Source organism: Rhamphochromis sp. 'chilingali' (genome assembly GCF_963969265.1).
Source record: "Rhamphochromis sp. 'chilingali' genome assembly, chromosome: 2".
NCBI classification, from domain to species: Eukaryota; Metazoa; Chordata; class Actinopteri; order Cichliformes; family Cichlidae; genus Rhamphochromis; species Rhamphochromis sp. 'chilingali'.
The window spans coordinates 39507158-39524975 of NC_137930.1; the positions used below are offsets into that span (position 1 = coordinate 39507158).

Below are 17818 nucleotides of genomic sequence, written 5' to 3' on the forward strand. Positions count from 1 at the left end.
GAGGCGTTTGGTACCGGGTATGAAATTCATGGTTTTAAGGGGTTTTATCGTTAACTCTGTTTCCCTGGCTCTTTTCCCGTGTGTTATGAAGAAATCCTTTTTTTATTTATTTTTTTATTTTGTTGTATTTATCCGTGACACCTTAAAGACCAGTCCGTGAAAATATTGTCAGACATAAAAGGGTCTGTGGCGCAAAAAAGGTTGAGGACCGCTGGTCTAAATGTTTGAGGATTTAAAACAAACAAACAAACAAACAAGCAAAGAAAAAAAAAACACATTATTTTTTAAACCACTCCATCTTTATTGCTTTGTCATATTTTTACACCGATGTCCTGGAACTACTGTGATCAGGAAAACGTGGAACTCCAAACTGTCTGGATCCAAAGTTCTTCACTTCAGTTTGGACTAAACTTATCAGCAGTTACAAAACAAATTGAGAACAGAGTGTGGACAAACAGGAAACCTAGTGGATGAAATCTGAAAGGCTTTGCCACACAGCAGTTCTCTCTCTCTGTGTTTTTTTTTTATTATTATTATCAGTACATACATCTTCATAAATAAAGAACAGTTAAACCCAAAGAATAATGTTGTGTCCAGAAAGCATAAATGGAGACATTCAATGAACAGAACAGGCGACTGAGAAAGAAGATCTGTGCGACTCTAAAGAGCTTTGATCATGCATCAAGTCCTCCTCATATTCAACTTCCACACACACTGAATCATCATGATCATAATGGTGACCGTGAGAAAGCAACAGAGACCTGCACCAATCTGATCCCTGAAATCACACAAAGAAAAACTGTACACGAGAACCAGGAAGCGCGTTTGGTTGGAAAACCGACGCGGCTGATATGAAGTAGCTTAAATCCATCAGTCAGGCACCGCTCATGAGCATGAGGACTGTAACGTTAAACCACAGGAAACAGGACAGCTGGTGATGTGTTCCTTCACTGGCGTCATCTGGGAGGGAAGCCCAGCGTCAGAAGCCTGGTGAATCAAACTGCACTCCAACTAAATCCTGTTAACAGCATCAGCGCCGCTTTCACCCCATGAAGTGAAGACAGTACTTAATCCCTGTTCCTCCAGCCCCGCGCAGGCAATTTATTAAAGTGGCATCAAATCAATTCTGAGAATTAACGAATCACTGACGTAAAACTGCATTCAAAGAATAAATAAGTGTTTGGGGGCATTACATAAGGTTTAAAAAGAGGAGCCGAGGAAGGGCGATTATCCTCAGAGGAAAAGTCTGAAGCTAAAGTCGCAACGTTGTGGGAACAAACTGTAATATTCTTAAAACGAGAGGCATAATCTGTAAGGACTACTCTTATATTCTGAGGTATTATGAAATTATAGATTTTAATGTTAAGGAAAACAAACATTTCTGAGATGGTTGAAAAAAAAAAATGTGAGAAAAACTGCAATTTTATTGAAATCAAACTTGTAAAAATATCAAAAATGCTGTGAGATTAAAGCTGTTAATTCACTGGATACGACTGATCTCTGAGACAAAAAGTCAAAAAAAGAAAAAGAAATGAAAATCTAATATTGTTTCCTAGGTTTGCTGTTTATTTGCAAACCAAAAAAAACTACATTGATATTCTGTGAAAATATAAAAATCACAGGAAGGACAAAACTTTAATATAAATTAGTAAAAAAAATTCTTTTGATACAATAAAATCAAATTTAAATTAAAAGAAAATAAACTAATATGTATTTAGGTCATAAAGTTTGAATTTCTAAATTTGAGATGGAAAAACTAATATTCTTTGATGGTTAAAAACAAAGTCTCTCAGTACACTTCTAAGAAAGCACTGAAGTATTTGTTGAGGTTATAAAACTCAAATGTCCAATAAAAACCTCAGAAATGTCTTAAATTTGCAAGAAACATTATGAAACAGAGATTACGGTTGTAAAAACCTTTGAAATTTTCCTTTCAAAGTTTTACATTTTTGGAAATGAACAAATAAACTATGGACTATATTATATATAGCTTCAGGTTATTAAAGTCACACTGACCAATGTTAAACTGAGGTAGGAACCAATTTTGCTTTAAAAACTTGATTTAAAGACTAAAGGAGAGAAAATAATAAAAAAAAAAAACCTGTAATATCCTCTGACATTAAACTGGTTAGTTTATGATAGAAAATTATAGATTTAGAACCTATTTATTTATTTATTTTCGATTAAAGAGCCACAGTCCTCCATATCCTGTACTGTTTGTAGTTCTGGCAGTTTAACAGATATTTTTGAAGGTTCAAAGTTTTTCCTCAGAACCCCCCCCCAAAAAAACAACAACAAAAAACACACACATCAGAGGCGAGTGCGAGGAGGAGCAGAACTGATGTGACAGAAGATACCGAAGGATTTATTCACAACTTCGTGCTAGAGGAGCAGCACCAATCGAGCAGGAAAAAAGGAAACGAATGCCAACTGTCCTGTTCACACTAAAATCAAACAGCCAGATGTAACCAGGTGGTTTGTGACGTTGCCAAAGCTGTTGGTCTTACTTGGTTGGTTCTGCTAATGGTGATTAATGTAATTTTAAAAAAACAAACAAACAAACAAACAAAAAACTACAACAACCTGAAACTGCAGTTTAGAAATAAATAATTACATTAAATCTGTAAACACTAAAATTCTTTAGAATTATCTGCATTTGGAAGTTTCCACCTACTAAGCTAAAAGCAACTTTTCGGAATTGAGATTGACATATTTTTTTTAAATTTTTTTAATAAAGTAAAGTTTTAGTTACTTAATAAATTAAGAATACCGTTTAAAAGAGGAAATTCCTGTAGTCATCTTTAAAGCTACAAGACGAAAAATGCCAGTGAAGAAACTTTTTAAACTCAAAGACATCTTCAAGGTGCCCTGTGGAGGTTTTTCCTTTCTTTTTTCCACCACTAGGGGTGCTGTTGAGCTAAGAAAGAACACTTTTCCTGGATTTCTGATTCAGGTGTTCAAGATATTCAGCTTTTGAATGTTTATTGTGAAACAAACAAATTGACCATGGGACCTCCACAGGGCATCTTCAGGGACACTACAGCAAACAGAGAGGAGAAATTAAGAGTCTGGTTGTTGTTAATGTGTTTAAATGTGTTAAAGTGTTAAGTTTAACCGTAACCTGGTCAGCAGGGGTGGGGATTAAACATGAAACTTAACCTCCCTTCCTTCTGGATGACTAAACCTTAATTTGAAACAAGTCAGATGTGATTTTCTTTTTGTCTTTTTTTAAAGATCCCATCACCAGTTTTGAACATACAAGTGAACACGCAGTTTTATTTTCCTCCCCTTAGCTTTTCAAAATAAAACTGTTTGATTTAAGTGAAGGAGTTATTTTAGCAGCAAGCTGAACGACCAATAAACATGATGGGCCGTCAGGTGTCCTCAAAGGATAACCGTTTATCTTCCAACCTCCTCTCTTTTAGTATCATCTGGACCACTGGAAGCACCAGGGAGTTCAGAGGGTTCTGGGCTTTTAACACCACAGAGAGAGCAGTACGAAGCATCAAAGCTCTAGTAAAGGCCAAGTATGTGGACACGTGAGTAGACCTGTAGAGGAACTCCAAAGGCTTTCCATTAGCCTGCGTTTCCAGGTGTTTAGGTGTCCAGCTGTACTGGATTATTGTTGTTTCATTTAATTTAGTGTTGGGCTTCCAGAAGACTCAACTCTGTTAATAATGAAATGAAAATTGCTGAATATTTTACTGAGTTGAGTAGAGCTGTACTGACACTGATGGAGATTCTCATCATGTAGAACCGCTGAATGTGACACCACTGAGGTCTGGCATTTGACAGTCCATGTTTAGTGCTGTAAAACAAAGCATGAGAATCGAGGTCTGCATGTCTGGGTCTTTTTTCCATTAGACTTCTATAATCTGACTTCACAGGAGTCACCCCCTGCTGGACATTAGAAGTAACACATGTCTGCCCAAAAGGCTATGTGAATCTTTTGATATACAGTATATGTCCAAGTCAATTCACCCAGAGCCTGTGCAGGGATCAATTCTTACTGTCTGTCATCAGTAGCTCTTTGTTTGTATAGAGGCTTTATCACTTTGTATCCAGAAGCCTTAATGTCCACATACATTTGTCCATGAAGTGTATTTGCTTTGATTAATTTCACCTCCCTCTTAGTTTAAAGCTCACCGCTGCTTCCAGTAAGAGTTACCAGACTGGTTAAAGGTACTTTTTTGTTGTAAGTCTTTGTTTAAAAAGAGTTTAAAACCTAAACAAAAATCACAAACACCAACAGAATGAGAAGAAATTACTACGTTGTTACGTATGGACCTGCAGAGATATCAACTCAAGTTTGACTTCTATACAACCAGAAGCCTTTTCCCCCCAACCCAAGAAGCTGCCCCCTGCTGGTCACTAGAAAGAATGTAGGCTTTATAATGTTAGAAAAAAAGGATGCTACACTGGCCGACTGCACTTTTTGGTTCAAAGTATTGCACAACAGTACAGCCTGTCCCCATTAAAACCTCAGCTGATATCTCTGTAGCTCAGCACACAGACGCGTTGGACATAATGTCAGAACTGCTGTTTCTTTACAGTCTGTTGTTACCTTGAGTTAACTTTAAACTCATTTTAAAAGCTGGAATCTGCAGTTTGAGTACCTTTAAGACGGGAGGCTGAATTACATGTGAATGGTCCTTTAAAGAGTTTACAGGACTGCTATGAATGATTCTGTGTATAGTTTCTTAGCACTGACTGCAATCAGCCAGACCTAAAGAGATTTAAATACAGCGTAAAGTCATGAGTGTTTACAGTTGTATTATAAAACATACACACAGTAAAAGGATGAGACCCACACATAATATTTACATATATAAACAAAGAAGTCCATCACAGAGCCGCGAGGTCTGCAGCCCGCACACTTAATGGCTAATATTCACTGTACATGTGTCCCACGGCTCCGCGGCCTTCGCTAGCACGAGCGAGTGTGAGCTGAGGCCTCCGACTCGCCACGCGGCCTTTTTTTTTTTTTTTGTTCGGTTACCGACAGCGAGCTGGGGGCGGCTGGCGCTGCCGTCCGCTGAGAACCGAGCATCACTACGGCTGTTTTGTTCTGGTTTAAACCTTTGACACGCAAACACACTCACACTCACACTGAGAAATAACAGTCACCCAACCCCACAAACCTGCCCCCAACAGAAGAGATGTGCAGCAGATGTAAACACCCTCACGACAAAATACCATGCACCACGTCTTAAGTTCTATGTGTCAAATATCAAACTGCTGTGAGGAGGGTCAGAGACACTGTTCTAACTCTACAAAAGAAGAATTATAAGAATAATGCACACAATTGACCCTTGTGGTGATGATGGTGGGAGGGGCCTCAGGTTGGTTTTCTGGATATTTACTGGGAATTTCGGCTCCCTTGGCGTCACCCTCTCTGTCCAAAGTTTGCATCCTGTCCGGGATTTGTTTCCATCGGGTCTTCTTTGAAGTTTTCACAGTGCTCCATTACTTTTCTGCAAGAAGACAACAGTCACAGGTTGGAATTTTGACCAAGACGTTCTTAATTCGTAAAAATATTATATATATCTATTTTATTTCCATGGAAATCATCTGTGAAGCCACATCAGCGTTAGTTTCTTTGCTGTGCTGGGAGCTGGTCGTGACTGGTGGGCTTTATTTCTCAGCTAGCGTTAGTTTGACTCAGGAAAGATCCCATTTTTAAAAAATTGAATTACCATCTATTAAGGTAATGGCATTAAAGCACCTAACAGTAGAAAAATGTCACCTGATACATGTTTTAAAAAAAGGGCTTGTGATATCTGACCTGCTGTGTTTGTAAGAAAAAAAATACAGAAATATGTGATTCAGCCTCAAACACTCGGTGATCAGCCCCAACAACTCTTATCATCCTCTCTGCTGAATGCAACAGAGGGCTTCTAAAAGCAGGAAAATGAGGCTTTCTGACTGCTGCCCAGCCTCTGACTCAGTTACCACATCATCCTACAGTTTGTTCAGAGCCGTCAGTCTCACCGGGCCATGTCCTTTGTGTCCGGATGTGAACTCTCCAGCTCCAGAACTTTCTCCAGAAGAGTCATTCCTCCTTCTTTTATCAGCAGAGGACAATACTTGCTTGCTGCAGAGTAGGAAAAATGCAAATGGAACAAGTGTGAGATTCCCAGAGAGTGGACTGGATAGAACATTAGGCCCAAAAGAAGCAGGTAAAGAAAATAAAAAAAATTAAATAAAAAAAAAACAAAAAAAACAAAGCAGTTTGGAGACAAGTAAACAAGTAAAGATAATAGCCATGTCCAAATTCATGGGCTGCATCCTCCTGAGGACCCGGCCTTTGCGGTCTACGTGGGCCGGGTCCTCAGGAGGTCGGGTAGGCCGGAAGTGCGCGGCTGTGAAATTGGACGGTCTAGCCTTCTGATTTGCGTCATTGCTGTGTCGGAGGAGTTTAATAAACTCGGCCGTCTACTCCTTTCTACCCAAAATATAACAGGACACTGATGCAAATTCTCGATCATCTCACACTTCTGTTTGATGTTTATTCAGCTGTGTGAAAACTATAACTTTAATCTCAGCCAAACCGATTTACTTAGGAGGATGCAGCCCATGAATTTGGACACCCCCAATGTTTCACATATGTCAGGTGACATATAAACCCTTCAGGACAGCTTTAGGGGTAAACGACACACGCTGCGCTCTCAAAGCCTCTTGATACTCACGGTAAACTGACACCAGGTTGTAAAGAGCCCATGTGGCCCAGTGCTGACTGACAGGAGAGATGCTCTGAGGCAGCAGTCGGAGGATCGGCTCGAATGACCTGAGAGAGGACCGTCGCTTTGTTAATACATTCAGACAGGACAAGCCACCAGCAGCTGTGGAAGTTCACTGTAGAGGGGAAACGGTAATCGATCACCTGTAGTTGATGTTGCGCCGCGAGCTGACGTCCCAGCTCTGGATGGCTTCCCACATCTTCTCCATCACCATGTCTCTCCGCGGCTCCTCCATCTTCCAAACCTCAGGCCCGTCAAACATGATGTGCGACAGCACTCCACAGGCGTTGTACGACACCTCAATCCCATCGGCCTTACTGTCCAGCAGGTTACTGCAAAGAAAACAGACGGAGAAGAGGACATGAAGAGGCTGAGTGGAGAGACTGTGCGGACCAATAGTAACCACCAACAGAGTCTCAGTCCAGGTGTTTCTGCCTCTGGTACCTGAACACTGTGATGAACTGTGGGGTGAGCAGCTGTGGCCTCAGAGCTTTGACCTCAGCCACGTTTCCCAGAAGACCCAACATATTGCGATGAAGCTCCTGCTTGTCTGGAAACTCCTGCAGACAGAAATCATACAACATGAGATGAAAACATTTAGAAATGATGGCACAGCGAAATTCTCCATGACGATTGCAGAACTGTATAGTTAAGTGATAATTGTATCCCCTCAAATCCACTCAGTGTTTACAGGTGAAGACAAATTTCAGACCAAACTTACAGCAGAAAAAAAAAAAACCCATAAAAAGCAAAAATGTAACGACTCTTTGAAAGGAACATAACAGCAAAATAAAGGTACACACTAAGTTTAAGGATAATGGTGAACTTTTTTTTTAAAACTGTTTCCTCTGACACAAAATTAATTTTGACAGAAATATTTATTTTAGTATTTTTCAATTATTACACTTATCATCACCTTAACAGTGTGTGGACACGAGCTGTACACGAGTAGTAAAAGGACGGCTGCACTTTATTTTATACTCCTAACAGCTCCTTTCATGGTTTTGGCTTTAATAACAAAAGCGATCGTTGTTCTCGAGTCATTTCTTGTGAATCGAGCAACTTCCTATATCAGTTCAGTTTCTATATCAGTTCTGAAGAATAACGAGCAGCCTGGCTCATCTTCATCACCATAGACACAGATGGGTGCAGCCTGGACTCACCTGCAGACACTCCAGGAACAGGCTCATGCCCCGACAGTTCAGGAACATCTGACAGTTGTCGGGCGTCTCGTCTGTGATGTTCCACAGGGCGCTCCAGGAAAACTCCATCACCTGGTCACACTGAGACACACACGCAAACACAAAACATCTGCTTTAAACAACAAAACAAAATAAAGTATAACTGAATAAAGGTTAGTTTTCATTTAAACGATGATGATGAGGATCTGTTTCCTGCTTCCAGCAGGTGGAAGTGTTATGTTTTCAGTGCTGCTTGTTTGCCTGCTTCTCACCAAGAATAAATAAAAAAAACAAAAACTGGGCTTCAGGAGATTTGGTGGAGCACAGACAAAGGAAGAGACGCTGTAACACTGTAACACCTTCTCAGTCATTATAAATGTCTGGGAATTTTCAAAATTAAACACCTCCACATTTGTTTCACTAAGAGGGAGAGTATACTACATTCAAGACATAAAATGCTACAAACACTCTGGCATATCAATTTAGTCACATGATTACTGAGCTGAGTTTAGTAATCATGGTTTTAATAGTAAAGCAGGGCTCATTTTGATGTATACAGTAGTATTAAAAATAAGCATGAATATTTCTCTAAAATGAGCCAGTGTCACTAGCCTGTAGGCCGTGAAAAGATGATTAAACGGGGCGCTATTAGTGAGAGAGAGTGCATCGGCCTTTGTGAGCACTCTTTCAGTTTCTAAAAGCCACATATAAATCTGTAAAGCACTTAAACTCACCATTCTGTCCTGTAACTTCTTCTGAATTAAATTCAGCATTGTCTGAGAATGAGAAAAGAGTCAGGAATGAATTTATCACCTGTATAATCAGCAGCTGATTTCAGTCAAAATGCAACACAAACATGAGAAAATGCAGCTTTGCTACAGAGAAACAATCCTGAATCCACTTTGAAGGTAGGACACCAGCAACAGACTCCTGAAGGCTACTTTTACTATAACGTTTGCTTTAAGTTATCGTAAATCAGACTAAATAATGCTGCTGCAGCCATATATCACACCATAGATGTAGTACAATTTTAGCATGTTAGCCCATAGTGAGTGCGATGGCATGTTGGTATAAAATTCAAATTACAGAGCACGTTCTTTTTCCAAACATGGCTAAAGCGCTGAGATTGGATCTGAAATATCTGCACTGCTGTCATCACATGCTCTCAGTGTGTTCACACAGCTTTCCTCTGGGTGCTCTGGTTTCCTGCCACACCAAAAATAAGCTTGTTAGATAATAGGAACTCCTGCTGCTGACCTTGACTGGCAATAAGTAACAGGCCTGAGATCTGAAGCGGATCACCGACTTCTACACTAAGGAGGAAATTTATCCAAGACTTTCCAAGGTTTCTTTACCCTCACAAATCCCATCTTGCCCACAGCCTCCTTATGGTGGTTGTCCACCTGGCAGACCAAAGCATTGCAGAGGTGCACGGCGATTCTCTGGATGGACTCATCCTGCCGGGCCGGCTCCAGGATCTTCAGCAGCAGCTGGTTGACGCGGCTGTACTGGAACTCGAGCTCCTCTGGGATGCTGAAGTTGCACAGAGTCAGGCAGCAGTTCCTCTGGACCTGGTGAGGAAACAGGAACTCACAGATTCACAAATCAAATGTAATCGAAGAGCGTGATTCTAAATATATGATGGCCTTTGTTAATAATCAACTGAAGGCTAAGATGCATAGTCAAGGTTTCCTATCAAATAGTGGACCTGAACAATTTCTGAGCCCTTTCTGATCTCCCAATCCTGCCCCCAGTTCTGAAGACGCCGTTTTATACATACTTCAGTCCTACAATAAAAACGCAACTGAAGGTTTTAGAGCTTCACATAACACAAAATCTGCCCTTCTGCTTTAATTCTGTTAGTGTGGCCACTGACCATAACACTCTGCTCAGCTTATTTATGCAGCAGCTGGTTCATGGGGATGATATCAGACTTACAGTGACCTCCTGGTAGTGCTCCATCCCATTCAGCACCACCTGAATGACCTCCCGCCGTAACCGCACACTCTGATCGCTGCGGTACTCGGTGTTGGTCAGGTAGAAAAGAGCAGCGCTGCCCGTCACCTGGATGCTCTTATCGTATTTATGGCACTTCAGTGCTGCGATGACAAGCTGCAAACAAGGAAACAAAGGTTTCAGGGGAGGAATGAGAAGCAGTCAGGAGAGATGATCACAGGAAGTAATTGAAGGAGAACTTTAAGTCCTACCTGCAGAGCGCGGAGCAGCTGGCTGCAATGTTGTATCCTGGCGATGTCAAACAGCTGATTGATGGCTCTGTGGGCGAGCTCAGGGCGAAACTCTGTGTAAGCCTCGATAGCGTTCAGGACCTGGTCTTCATTCTTTGATCCAGTCACCTGAAAAAGTCCAGAAACACAAAGATTTAACCAACAAAACAAACCTTGAATAAAGCGCTATAGATTGTATTAATCTGCAGTTCAGCCTGGTGTGATCAGCTGAAAGAAACCCAGGTTCAGGTACCTTATAGGCAGGGATGTGCGTCACATTACAGAGGGTGGTGTCGTACAAGCCCAGAAACTGCAGGGCCCTCTTCAGCTCCTGGAAAGGGTAGATGCTGCTCTTGCACGGTTCAGTGCTAATGGAGAGAAAAACACAGCTTGTTAAGAACCTCATTTATCATCTGAGGGTCAATAAAGGGAGATTCCAGCCTCAGCTCATCGTTACCCACCTCGGACGCCCCATCGCTTCTTCAAAGTGTGGAACTGTGCAGTTGTCTAGCATGATGTGACCCGAGATGTCCAGGGACATCAGGTGTACCAGACGCTGGACGATGGCCGTCAGGATTTTCTTGGTCATCTTAAACTTTGAGATCCGCCTGCTCTCCTGGGAGATGTCGAGGTGCCTGAAGAAGGAGGGAGTGTCATCAGTGACTATTTTTCAAGTGATCAGTGGGCATACAAGGGGAGCTACACATGTACTAAAATGACAACATGCAAACTGCTCTCAGTTTATCACAGTTTTTTTTCCTTCTCTTGGCTCAGGATGATGTCACCATTTAGCCAAAATGACAGGGAGTCTGTTTTGACAAATAAAGATGACGCTTTAAAATCTAAGAACACTGCATCAGGTGTGAAGCACAGCAGTGGTAACATGATGCTGCACGGCTGTTTTGCTGCCAGTGGTACTGCTACAATGAAAACCGACTACCTCCAAATTCATCAACTTTAACTCAGCATCTAGATGGCTTAAACTTAGACATAGTTTGATGTTCCAACAGGACAGTGATCCCAAACACATCAAAACTGGTCTTAGAATAAATAAAGCAGGCAAACATTAAGCTTCTGGAATTCCCTTCCTGCTTAAATGCCAGAGTTCGTGCCAGGACACCAAACAATTTAAATGTGATCAAATATCCAGCCAGAATTATCAGGGAAGCTTGTTGATGGCTACCAAAGCATCTGGTTGCTAAGGACTCCTCAGCAATTTGCTAAGGGACATTTAAATATTAGTGGAGATATATCTTTTAACCCTGTGTGGATTAGAGAAAATCCAAAATAAAATCAAACTTGTGCACTCAGTTCTTGTTTGTTTGTTTGGCTTTTTTTACAGCCCTTACAGATGTATGCGGTACAGTCATTTCACAGAACAGTTTAAAGATATCATTAAAAGCCCAAGATTCCCCATCATTCATGCCCATGATTAGTTTATGGAAACTTCAGTGTCTGATGAAAGGTCTCCTTTTACCTACAAGAGATGACCACAGCAGATAGATCTGAATTTTTGATTTGGCACTGATTTTCACACTGGTTGCCCTCTTTGACCCTTCTGTGGATTTAGGTCTCCTCCCAGTCTTGAACCAGACATTAATACTTTTTATTTGATGCGTTAAATGAACGTTAACCTCTCATCCCCCACCCCCAGAGCTTACCTGAGATTAACGAGCTCCAAAACTGTGCTGATCAACTCCTCGGATAGGTCCACATTGTAGAGAACAAGAGAGGCCAGTCTGTCCCTCCACTGGGTGAGAAAAGATGTCCCCAGTAACTGTACATTGGACAGATCTAGCGAGGTGAGCGACTTCAGGGGTTTGAGCAGTGTCTCGGGGTCCAGCTCTTTCGGCATGCCACCCAGGTTGAGCAGCCTGAGCCGGTTGAATCCCTGGAAGTTAAAGTCTGTTTCTAAAGCATGCCGAGAGGAGGGGCTCTCCTCCTCGTCCTCGTCTGTGTCCTCGTTGCAGGCGAGTGGGGCGCCGCACTTCCTGTAGAAGATGTTGCTGCAGCCGAAAAGACAGAGAGACACCAAAGTGTCGCGGAAGCAGGACAGTGCTTTCAAGCTGCGGGACGACAGGTTGTTGCAGTAGGTGAGGTGGAGCTCGATCAGGTCCTGCACACAAAGGCAGTGATTAGTGGGGCCAAGAGAAGAAACCACTGACATTAACTTCTCACTGTCTCTATATCATGAAATTCCTGTCAGACGGGGTTTTCCCAGGCTTGAGACATGAATTCTCTCCTTCCTCCGGTTTTGTGTATTTACTTCAAATAATTAGCATTTTTGATGATAACAAGGTCAGAAAAATACATCAGAGTTCTGTTAAACAAGGCATTCATTCACTTGACTTTACACTCTAATCGTGCTTACTGCCATGCAAAGCCTTGTTCTGAGCTCATGTTTCCTTCACACAGGCTTTATTTGTGCGGGCCACCAGTGAGGACAATGCCAGTCACACTTAATTTACTAGCAAACATTTCCCTCAGTCCTATTTTGAAAATTCAGTTGCTGTCAGCTCTAGCACTTCGTGTCTCCACTGGCTGGCTCTCTGGGAACGTTGCTGCTGTGCCAGTCCTCAATATAAATCCTCAGAGAGGATGTCATCCAGCAGTCAGATAGACTCCAGCTCCTCCATCTTGGTCTGCAGCTGCTAGTGCTCGCTCTGCAGCCTCGGTTTGTTTAGATTAGAAGCACATAGACCACTTCTCCACCTGCTGCAGGTTCTCCTTAAAGTGACCCACCACCAACTACAGTCAAGAAGGTAAAGCTGGAGTCTGTCCAACAACAGAATGAGAGACATGGGGAATCCTGATTTTATAGCTGCATGTTCGGCATTTTTTCCCCCAGCTTTTTAGTTTATTAATAACCTGTGGGTGAAACCTCATGGCAGATCTGAAACACAGGGACACTGTGTGATCACACAATAGCAACCTACCAATCACAAGTTAGCCCCACCCTAAATCCTCCCTGCCTTGATGCCCTTTTTCACTCTACTTTTCTGAATTATGGTCCCATTAGAGTCTGAGATCATAAACTCATCGGGAAAGTCTCTACTGAGGTCAAAGGTCAAGTAACAAACAGATTTATACACTGACTTGTTTTTAAAACCAGGGCAGTTCACATCAGAGCATACAACACTACAGTGGGAGCTGAAAATAGTTTTTGCTGTTGTTAGTCTTTTATTTGTAGTGTTATCACTATTTAGGACAAACAGTCCAGAATCCACACACAGTAACACTGTGATCCAGGAGGGGAACGAGCAGCCACGTCTCCATGGGACACATGAAACTCTGCTCACTGTGCTCCCTCAAGCTCGTCTATCTCAGTGCCCAAGGTTGTGCTTAATGTTTTGCTGCTGTAACGCAGGAATTTATGGATAAATACAGTTTATATAACTTCATCTTATCTAAATTATACAGTTATTTTCTGCTTAGAGACATTTTAGGAGAATTCCCTTGTCACTTATAATTTTATTTAAATCTGATTTGTTCAGTTTTGTGAGAAACACACTGCAGGTGTAATGCCTGAGACTCCCCATCAACTTTTAGAACTGAAGAAACCTTTTGGATCACAGGCGAGACATCTTCAAGAACCCACCGGAAGCTCAGCTGCCTTAAACTCAAGCATTTTAAACTATCCAGTGTTTAAATGTTAATCAAATCAAAATGTATTTATATAGCACATATTAAAACAACAGTTTTGACCATAGTGCTTCACAGTCAATAAAAACATGAGACAGTTAAAACAAACAATAAGAGGACAACAAACAATAGGTAACAACGCAACAAGCTAAAACAGCCAACTAGACAGAATCAAAAGCCAAAGTAAAAAAATAAGTTTTAAGACGTAATTTAAAAGACTGGATAGACTCCGTCACATGCTCTGTCAGCTACACCATCCACCTTCAATGCAGTTTTTCTTCCATGATTTCTGATACTTTATGGATAGTTTATCTCAAAACAGAGATTTTATTTTTTAGAATAAGTACCAACCAGAAATTAGAAGCAGCACTGGCTGAACAAAAACAAATTTTCTTAATTTTTGGTGGGTTTCGATGGTCATATCTCCTGCCAAAAGCTTAAACTGGTGTGGTTACTCTTACCACCTTGTTGCCTCCCACCTGTTTTTTGATGGCTTCCAGGTCTCTGTCACGGACAAAGTCCTCTCTGAGCTGCACCCGGGTCAGTCTGGTGCTCCGGGGATCTGAGAAGAGCTGGAAGAAGCTCTCCTCTGGTTCAAAGTTACTGTCTGTGTGGACCAGTTCCATGTATCTGTAAAAAAAACAACAACAACAAAAAGCAATTAAAAGTCCATGGCTACTGACATGACAGGCTGAACCCTTTAGACTGTTACTCACGTGTTGACCAGCTTGTCGCAGATCTCACTGGGGAGGAAGATGTCTGAGCGCAGGCACAGCTTGTTCCTGAAGCCCTGGTAGCACATCGTCTTCTTCAGGTTCCTCAGGCAGAAGACAGTCGCCAGAGTCATGAGGCTGTCGGGGTTGTCTCCTGCTTTGGCTGCCATGTTCGCCTCTTCTTCTCTGGCTCAGATCAAGACGGGGCAGTGCAGGGGACCTGTGAGAATAAAACGAGTGAAGCATTTCTAATGAAACAGAAGAAAAAAAATAGTTCCCTTTTCTAAGCCTTTAAACCCAACTAAACAGCACCCAAATTTACTCAGGAACAGCTGTAAGAGACAGATCAGTTTAGCCTCGGATCGCTCGTGCAAATAAATTCACTGGAGATTTCTGGGCTATTTCAACCCATAAATATTCAGGCAATAGAAGAACTACTTCCTTCCAAAGTATGACCATAATGATCCCACCACATACACTTTACTCGGAAAATTAGGTATATTTAGCAAGTAAATTTAGCATTTTTATGTTACGGTCAGGGTTTTTACACTGCTCAGAAAAACAACTGGCCCACAAGTAATTTAGACAATGAATGAGGGGGATCACATGAGCATTTTCCTGTTAATTTTGGCCATTTGATTAAGAAAATTGGTGACTTTCTTTAGGCGGAAGGCCAAAGCGCTTCTATGCGTTAGCAACCTTGGTACTATATTTGATATATCAGGTAACTATACGGTTTTACAGGTAATAACATTGTTTATTCTAGAAGCCCTATGTTATTTTTAGAGCAATTCGAGTGGTGTGCTTGCAACCTTTTAAGCCTTCCTCTTGTGGTGAAATGATTATCATCAGAGCTATGTGCATATGCAAAAACATTTCTTATTTCTTATCAAATAGACAAGCAGACTGCGCCTGCAGACCTCGACCAACGCTGAAAGTTAACTCCACTCAAAACTCGGTCCCTGTCCCATTCATGACACAATAATTATTTAAACAGTTATAATCATATTTTTATAGATGCTGACACTTTTATTTTGAGTTTAATTGGTGAAAATCACAATAAACAGAAGTACTTTGATCGTGAAACTGCTATTATCCCCCCCAAACACACACAAATTTTCTGTACTTTTTACATTAACATCACAATTTTTTTTACCACCATAACCTCACATTGTGACTGCTCTGATCACTGCTATTACAAATGTTAAAATAAGATAATACCTGCCACTTAGCATTAACTGCTGCCTGAAACTGAATATATAACCAAATTATTTTTTGTAAACTCCACTAAAGGTTCAAACACTTAATTCTGCAAGTTGATAAATACTTTAAATGCAAAACTTTTCTGTGGCATAAGTTGGGAGCTGAAGTGAGCTGTCTGCCTACAAACTCGCTGAGTTTTTGTCCTGTCAGTTAAATGAACATGTTTCTGTTAAAGGGCCTAACTGCTGTCACACAGCGTGTTTACACTTATTTGCATACATGTTAGCATTTTACTTCTAACTGCTCTGTACCTCCTAACATTTTCTATAAACACATTTTTCGTGTTAATACCAAAAGGTGATCACTGCTCCTGTTGGACTGAAGCCAGAGGTCCAGCTTTCACTGTTTTTTTTTCTGTTGAGTTAGCCAAACACTCACACAGCAATGAATTCTGACTGTTACCAAGTTAGCAAGCTAGCTTAGCTAGCTACCTACACTGCAAAATAATTCCTTTTAACATCATTAACGCTGCGAGAAAACACACAACAGTCATGAGAGAGTCTCAACAGGCTCAAACACCGTGGATGAGCACTTGTTATTCAGAGTTTAGTTATAACTCGGGTCAGCAGTGGATTTCAGCGTCTGCATTAGCTCAAAGCTAACGATGACTTTCCCCCTGTGCTACGACGCTAGCAGACTTAGCCGGAGGAGCTAGCGCAGAGCTGTGCGTGTGTGAAGCCGGGATCCGAGCGCAGGGCAGCGGCATCTGAGTGCCAGGTTCCCCCGCTGGGGTCCTACCTTAGCTCTCGCCAAGGCTTCGCGTTCCGGTAGTAGCGACAAACTGATAATTATCAGCAGCCTTCACTCATCTGATTTTCGATTTCACCCGATGTCAACAAACAGGCTCCGCCTCCTGCTACTTCTACAACTCTTCTTCTTCGTCGTCTTTTTCTTCTCCGAGGTCGGTGGCATCCAGCAGCCAGGTGAACTTCCGCCAGTGGAGTGAGGCTGATTCCAAATCTGCAGAAATACTCCTATAAATATGGATTTCCAACAAAGTAATACATTAAACAATACCAATAACGGTTCATTATTAACCTGTAAAGTTTACGTAAATCGCCACAAGTAAAAAGATGTTTATAGTCACACATACTATTTGACGTGGACACCTATTTAAATTCTGTTAAACCCAAGATCGTTCGCAGATTAGTCCTTTATTTTCTTGCCTCTCAGCAGCCATCTTGGTCATCCCAGCAGTTCTTTTGAGTACTGGATCAAAAATCAAAATTAGACCCACCAAGATATTAAAAACATACAGGAAAAAAGGTAAATGTATCTATATTCCCTTGTATGGAGGACGAAATCTGATGAATTTTTAAAAAACAAAAACAAAACAAAACCTTGTCATTTCCACAAAAATGAGAAAAACTGACTTACCTTTGTATGTGGAAGACCCAAACTGCCACGTTTAAGAAACAAAAATCAGAACTACGAACAAATGCTATTAAATAGGAAAAAAATGAAAAAAGAGAGAAAGTAGAGGTATTACTCAGTTAAATAATTAATTTCCCTTCCTTCCTACAGGAGGATTAAAAGCAAGACTGAGATTGTTGCAAAAGAATAGCGCAAAGGTTTTGGGTAATTAGAGGATGCTGTAGTGCAATTATATAATAAGAAGAACACTACAAAAAAGCTTCTTCTTTAAAAAAAAAAAAAAAAAAAAGCAGGAACCATGGTAAAAGATTGAGTATTAATGTAAACATGACACGATACTTGAATTTCCTGTTTACGTCTATCTTATTTTTTATTATTTCCTGTTTACTTGTTTGGTGAGATTAGTGATGCCAGCCGAGTGACTTTCATCGTCTGTGTTAAATCTGTATGTTTTACATAATAACAAAATGAATAAATATTACTGATTGCATGACAACCTCCTCTAACTGTCCTTTGGAAAGGATAATCGTTTCAGACATTCAGCATGCTTAATAGTTCAGAATCAGACTGTCGTTTTTACAATAGTCTGTTGTTTATTATTTACAAAAAAATACAAAACATTTTCACCATGATTCATGGAGACAGTGTAGGATTATTTTGATTTGTTTCCTGATGTATGT

At 41.0% G+C, this 17818-nt stretch overlaps 1 protein-coding gene across 1 annotated transcript; it reads right to left on the reverse strand.

Annotated features, from left to right (window-relative positions):
- Window positions 1–277: 277 nt before the first annotated feature.
- Window positions 278–16685, reverse strand: zer1 (zyg-11 related, cell cycle regulator). The gene is made up of 16 exons (XM_080875982.1): window positions 16503–16685; window positions 14505–14721; window positions 14268–14418; window positions 11808–12262; window positions 10608–10781; window positions 10400–10514; window positions 10129–10275; window positions 9860–10033; window positions 9277–9492; window positions 8656–8697; window positions 7904–8023; window positions 7185–7300; window positions 6884–7072; window positions 6690–6787; window positions 5992–6094; window positions 278–5474 (listed from the first exon to the last, which is right to left on the reverse strand). Exons 2-16 carry the CDS (start codon window positions 14669–14671, stop codon window positions 5387–5389), a joined length of 2355 nt encoding a protein of 784 aa, XP_080732108.1. The 5' UTR covers window positions 14672–14721; window positions 16503–16685; the 3' UTR covers window positions 278–5386.
- Between the last annotated feature and the right edge of the window lie 1133 nt (window positions 16686–17818).

Coding starts and splice junctions, on each gene's coding strand:
- zer1 (XM_080875982.1), bottom strand. CDS start 14,671: ATGGCAGCCAAAGCAGGAGACAACCCCGACAGCCTCATGACTCTGGCG. Junction 12,263..14,267: donor TGGAAGCCATCAAAAAACAG/GTGGGAGGCAAC, acceptor CTTTGTGTGCAG/GACCTGATCGAGCTCCACCT. Junction 7,301..7,903: donor TGTTCCTGGAGTGTCTGCAG/GTGAGTCCAGGC, acceptor TTCTGTCTGCAG/GAGTTTCCAGACAAGCAGGA.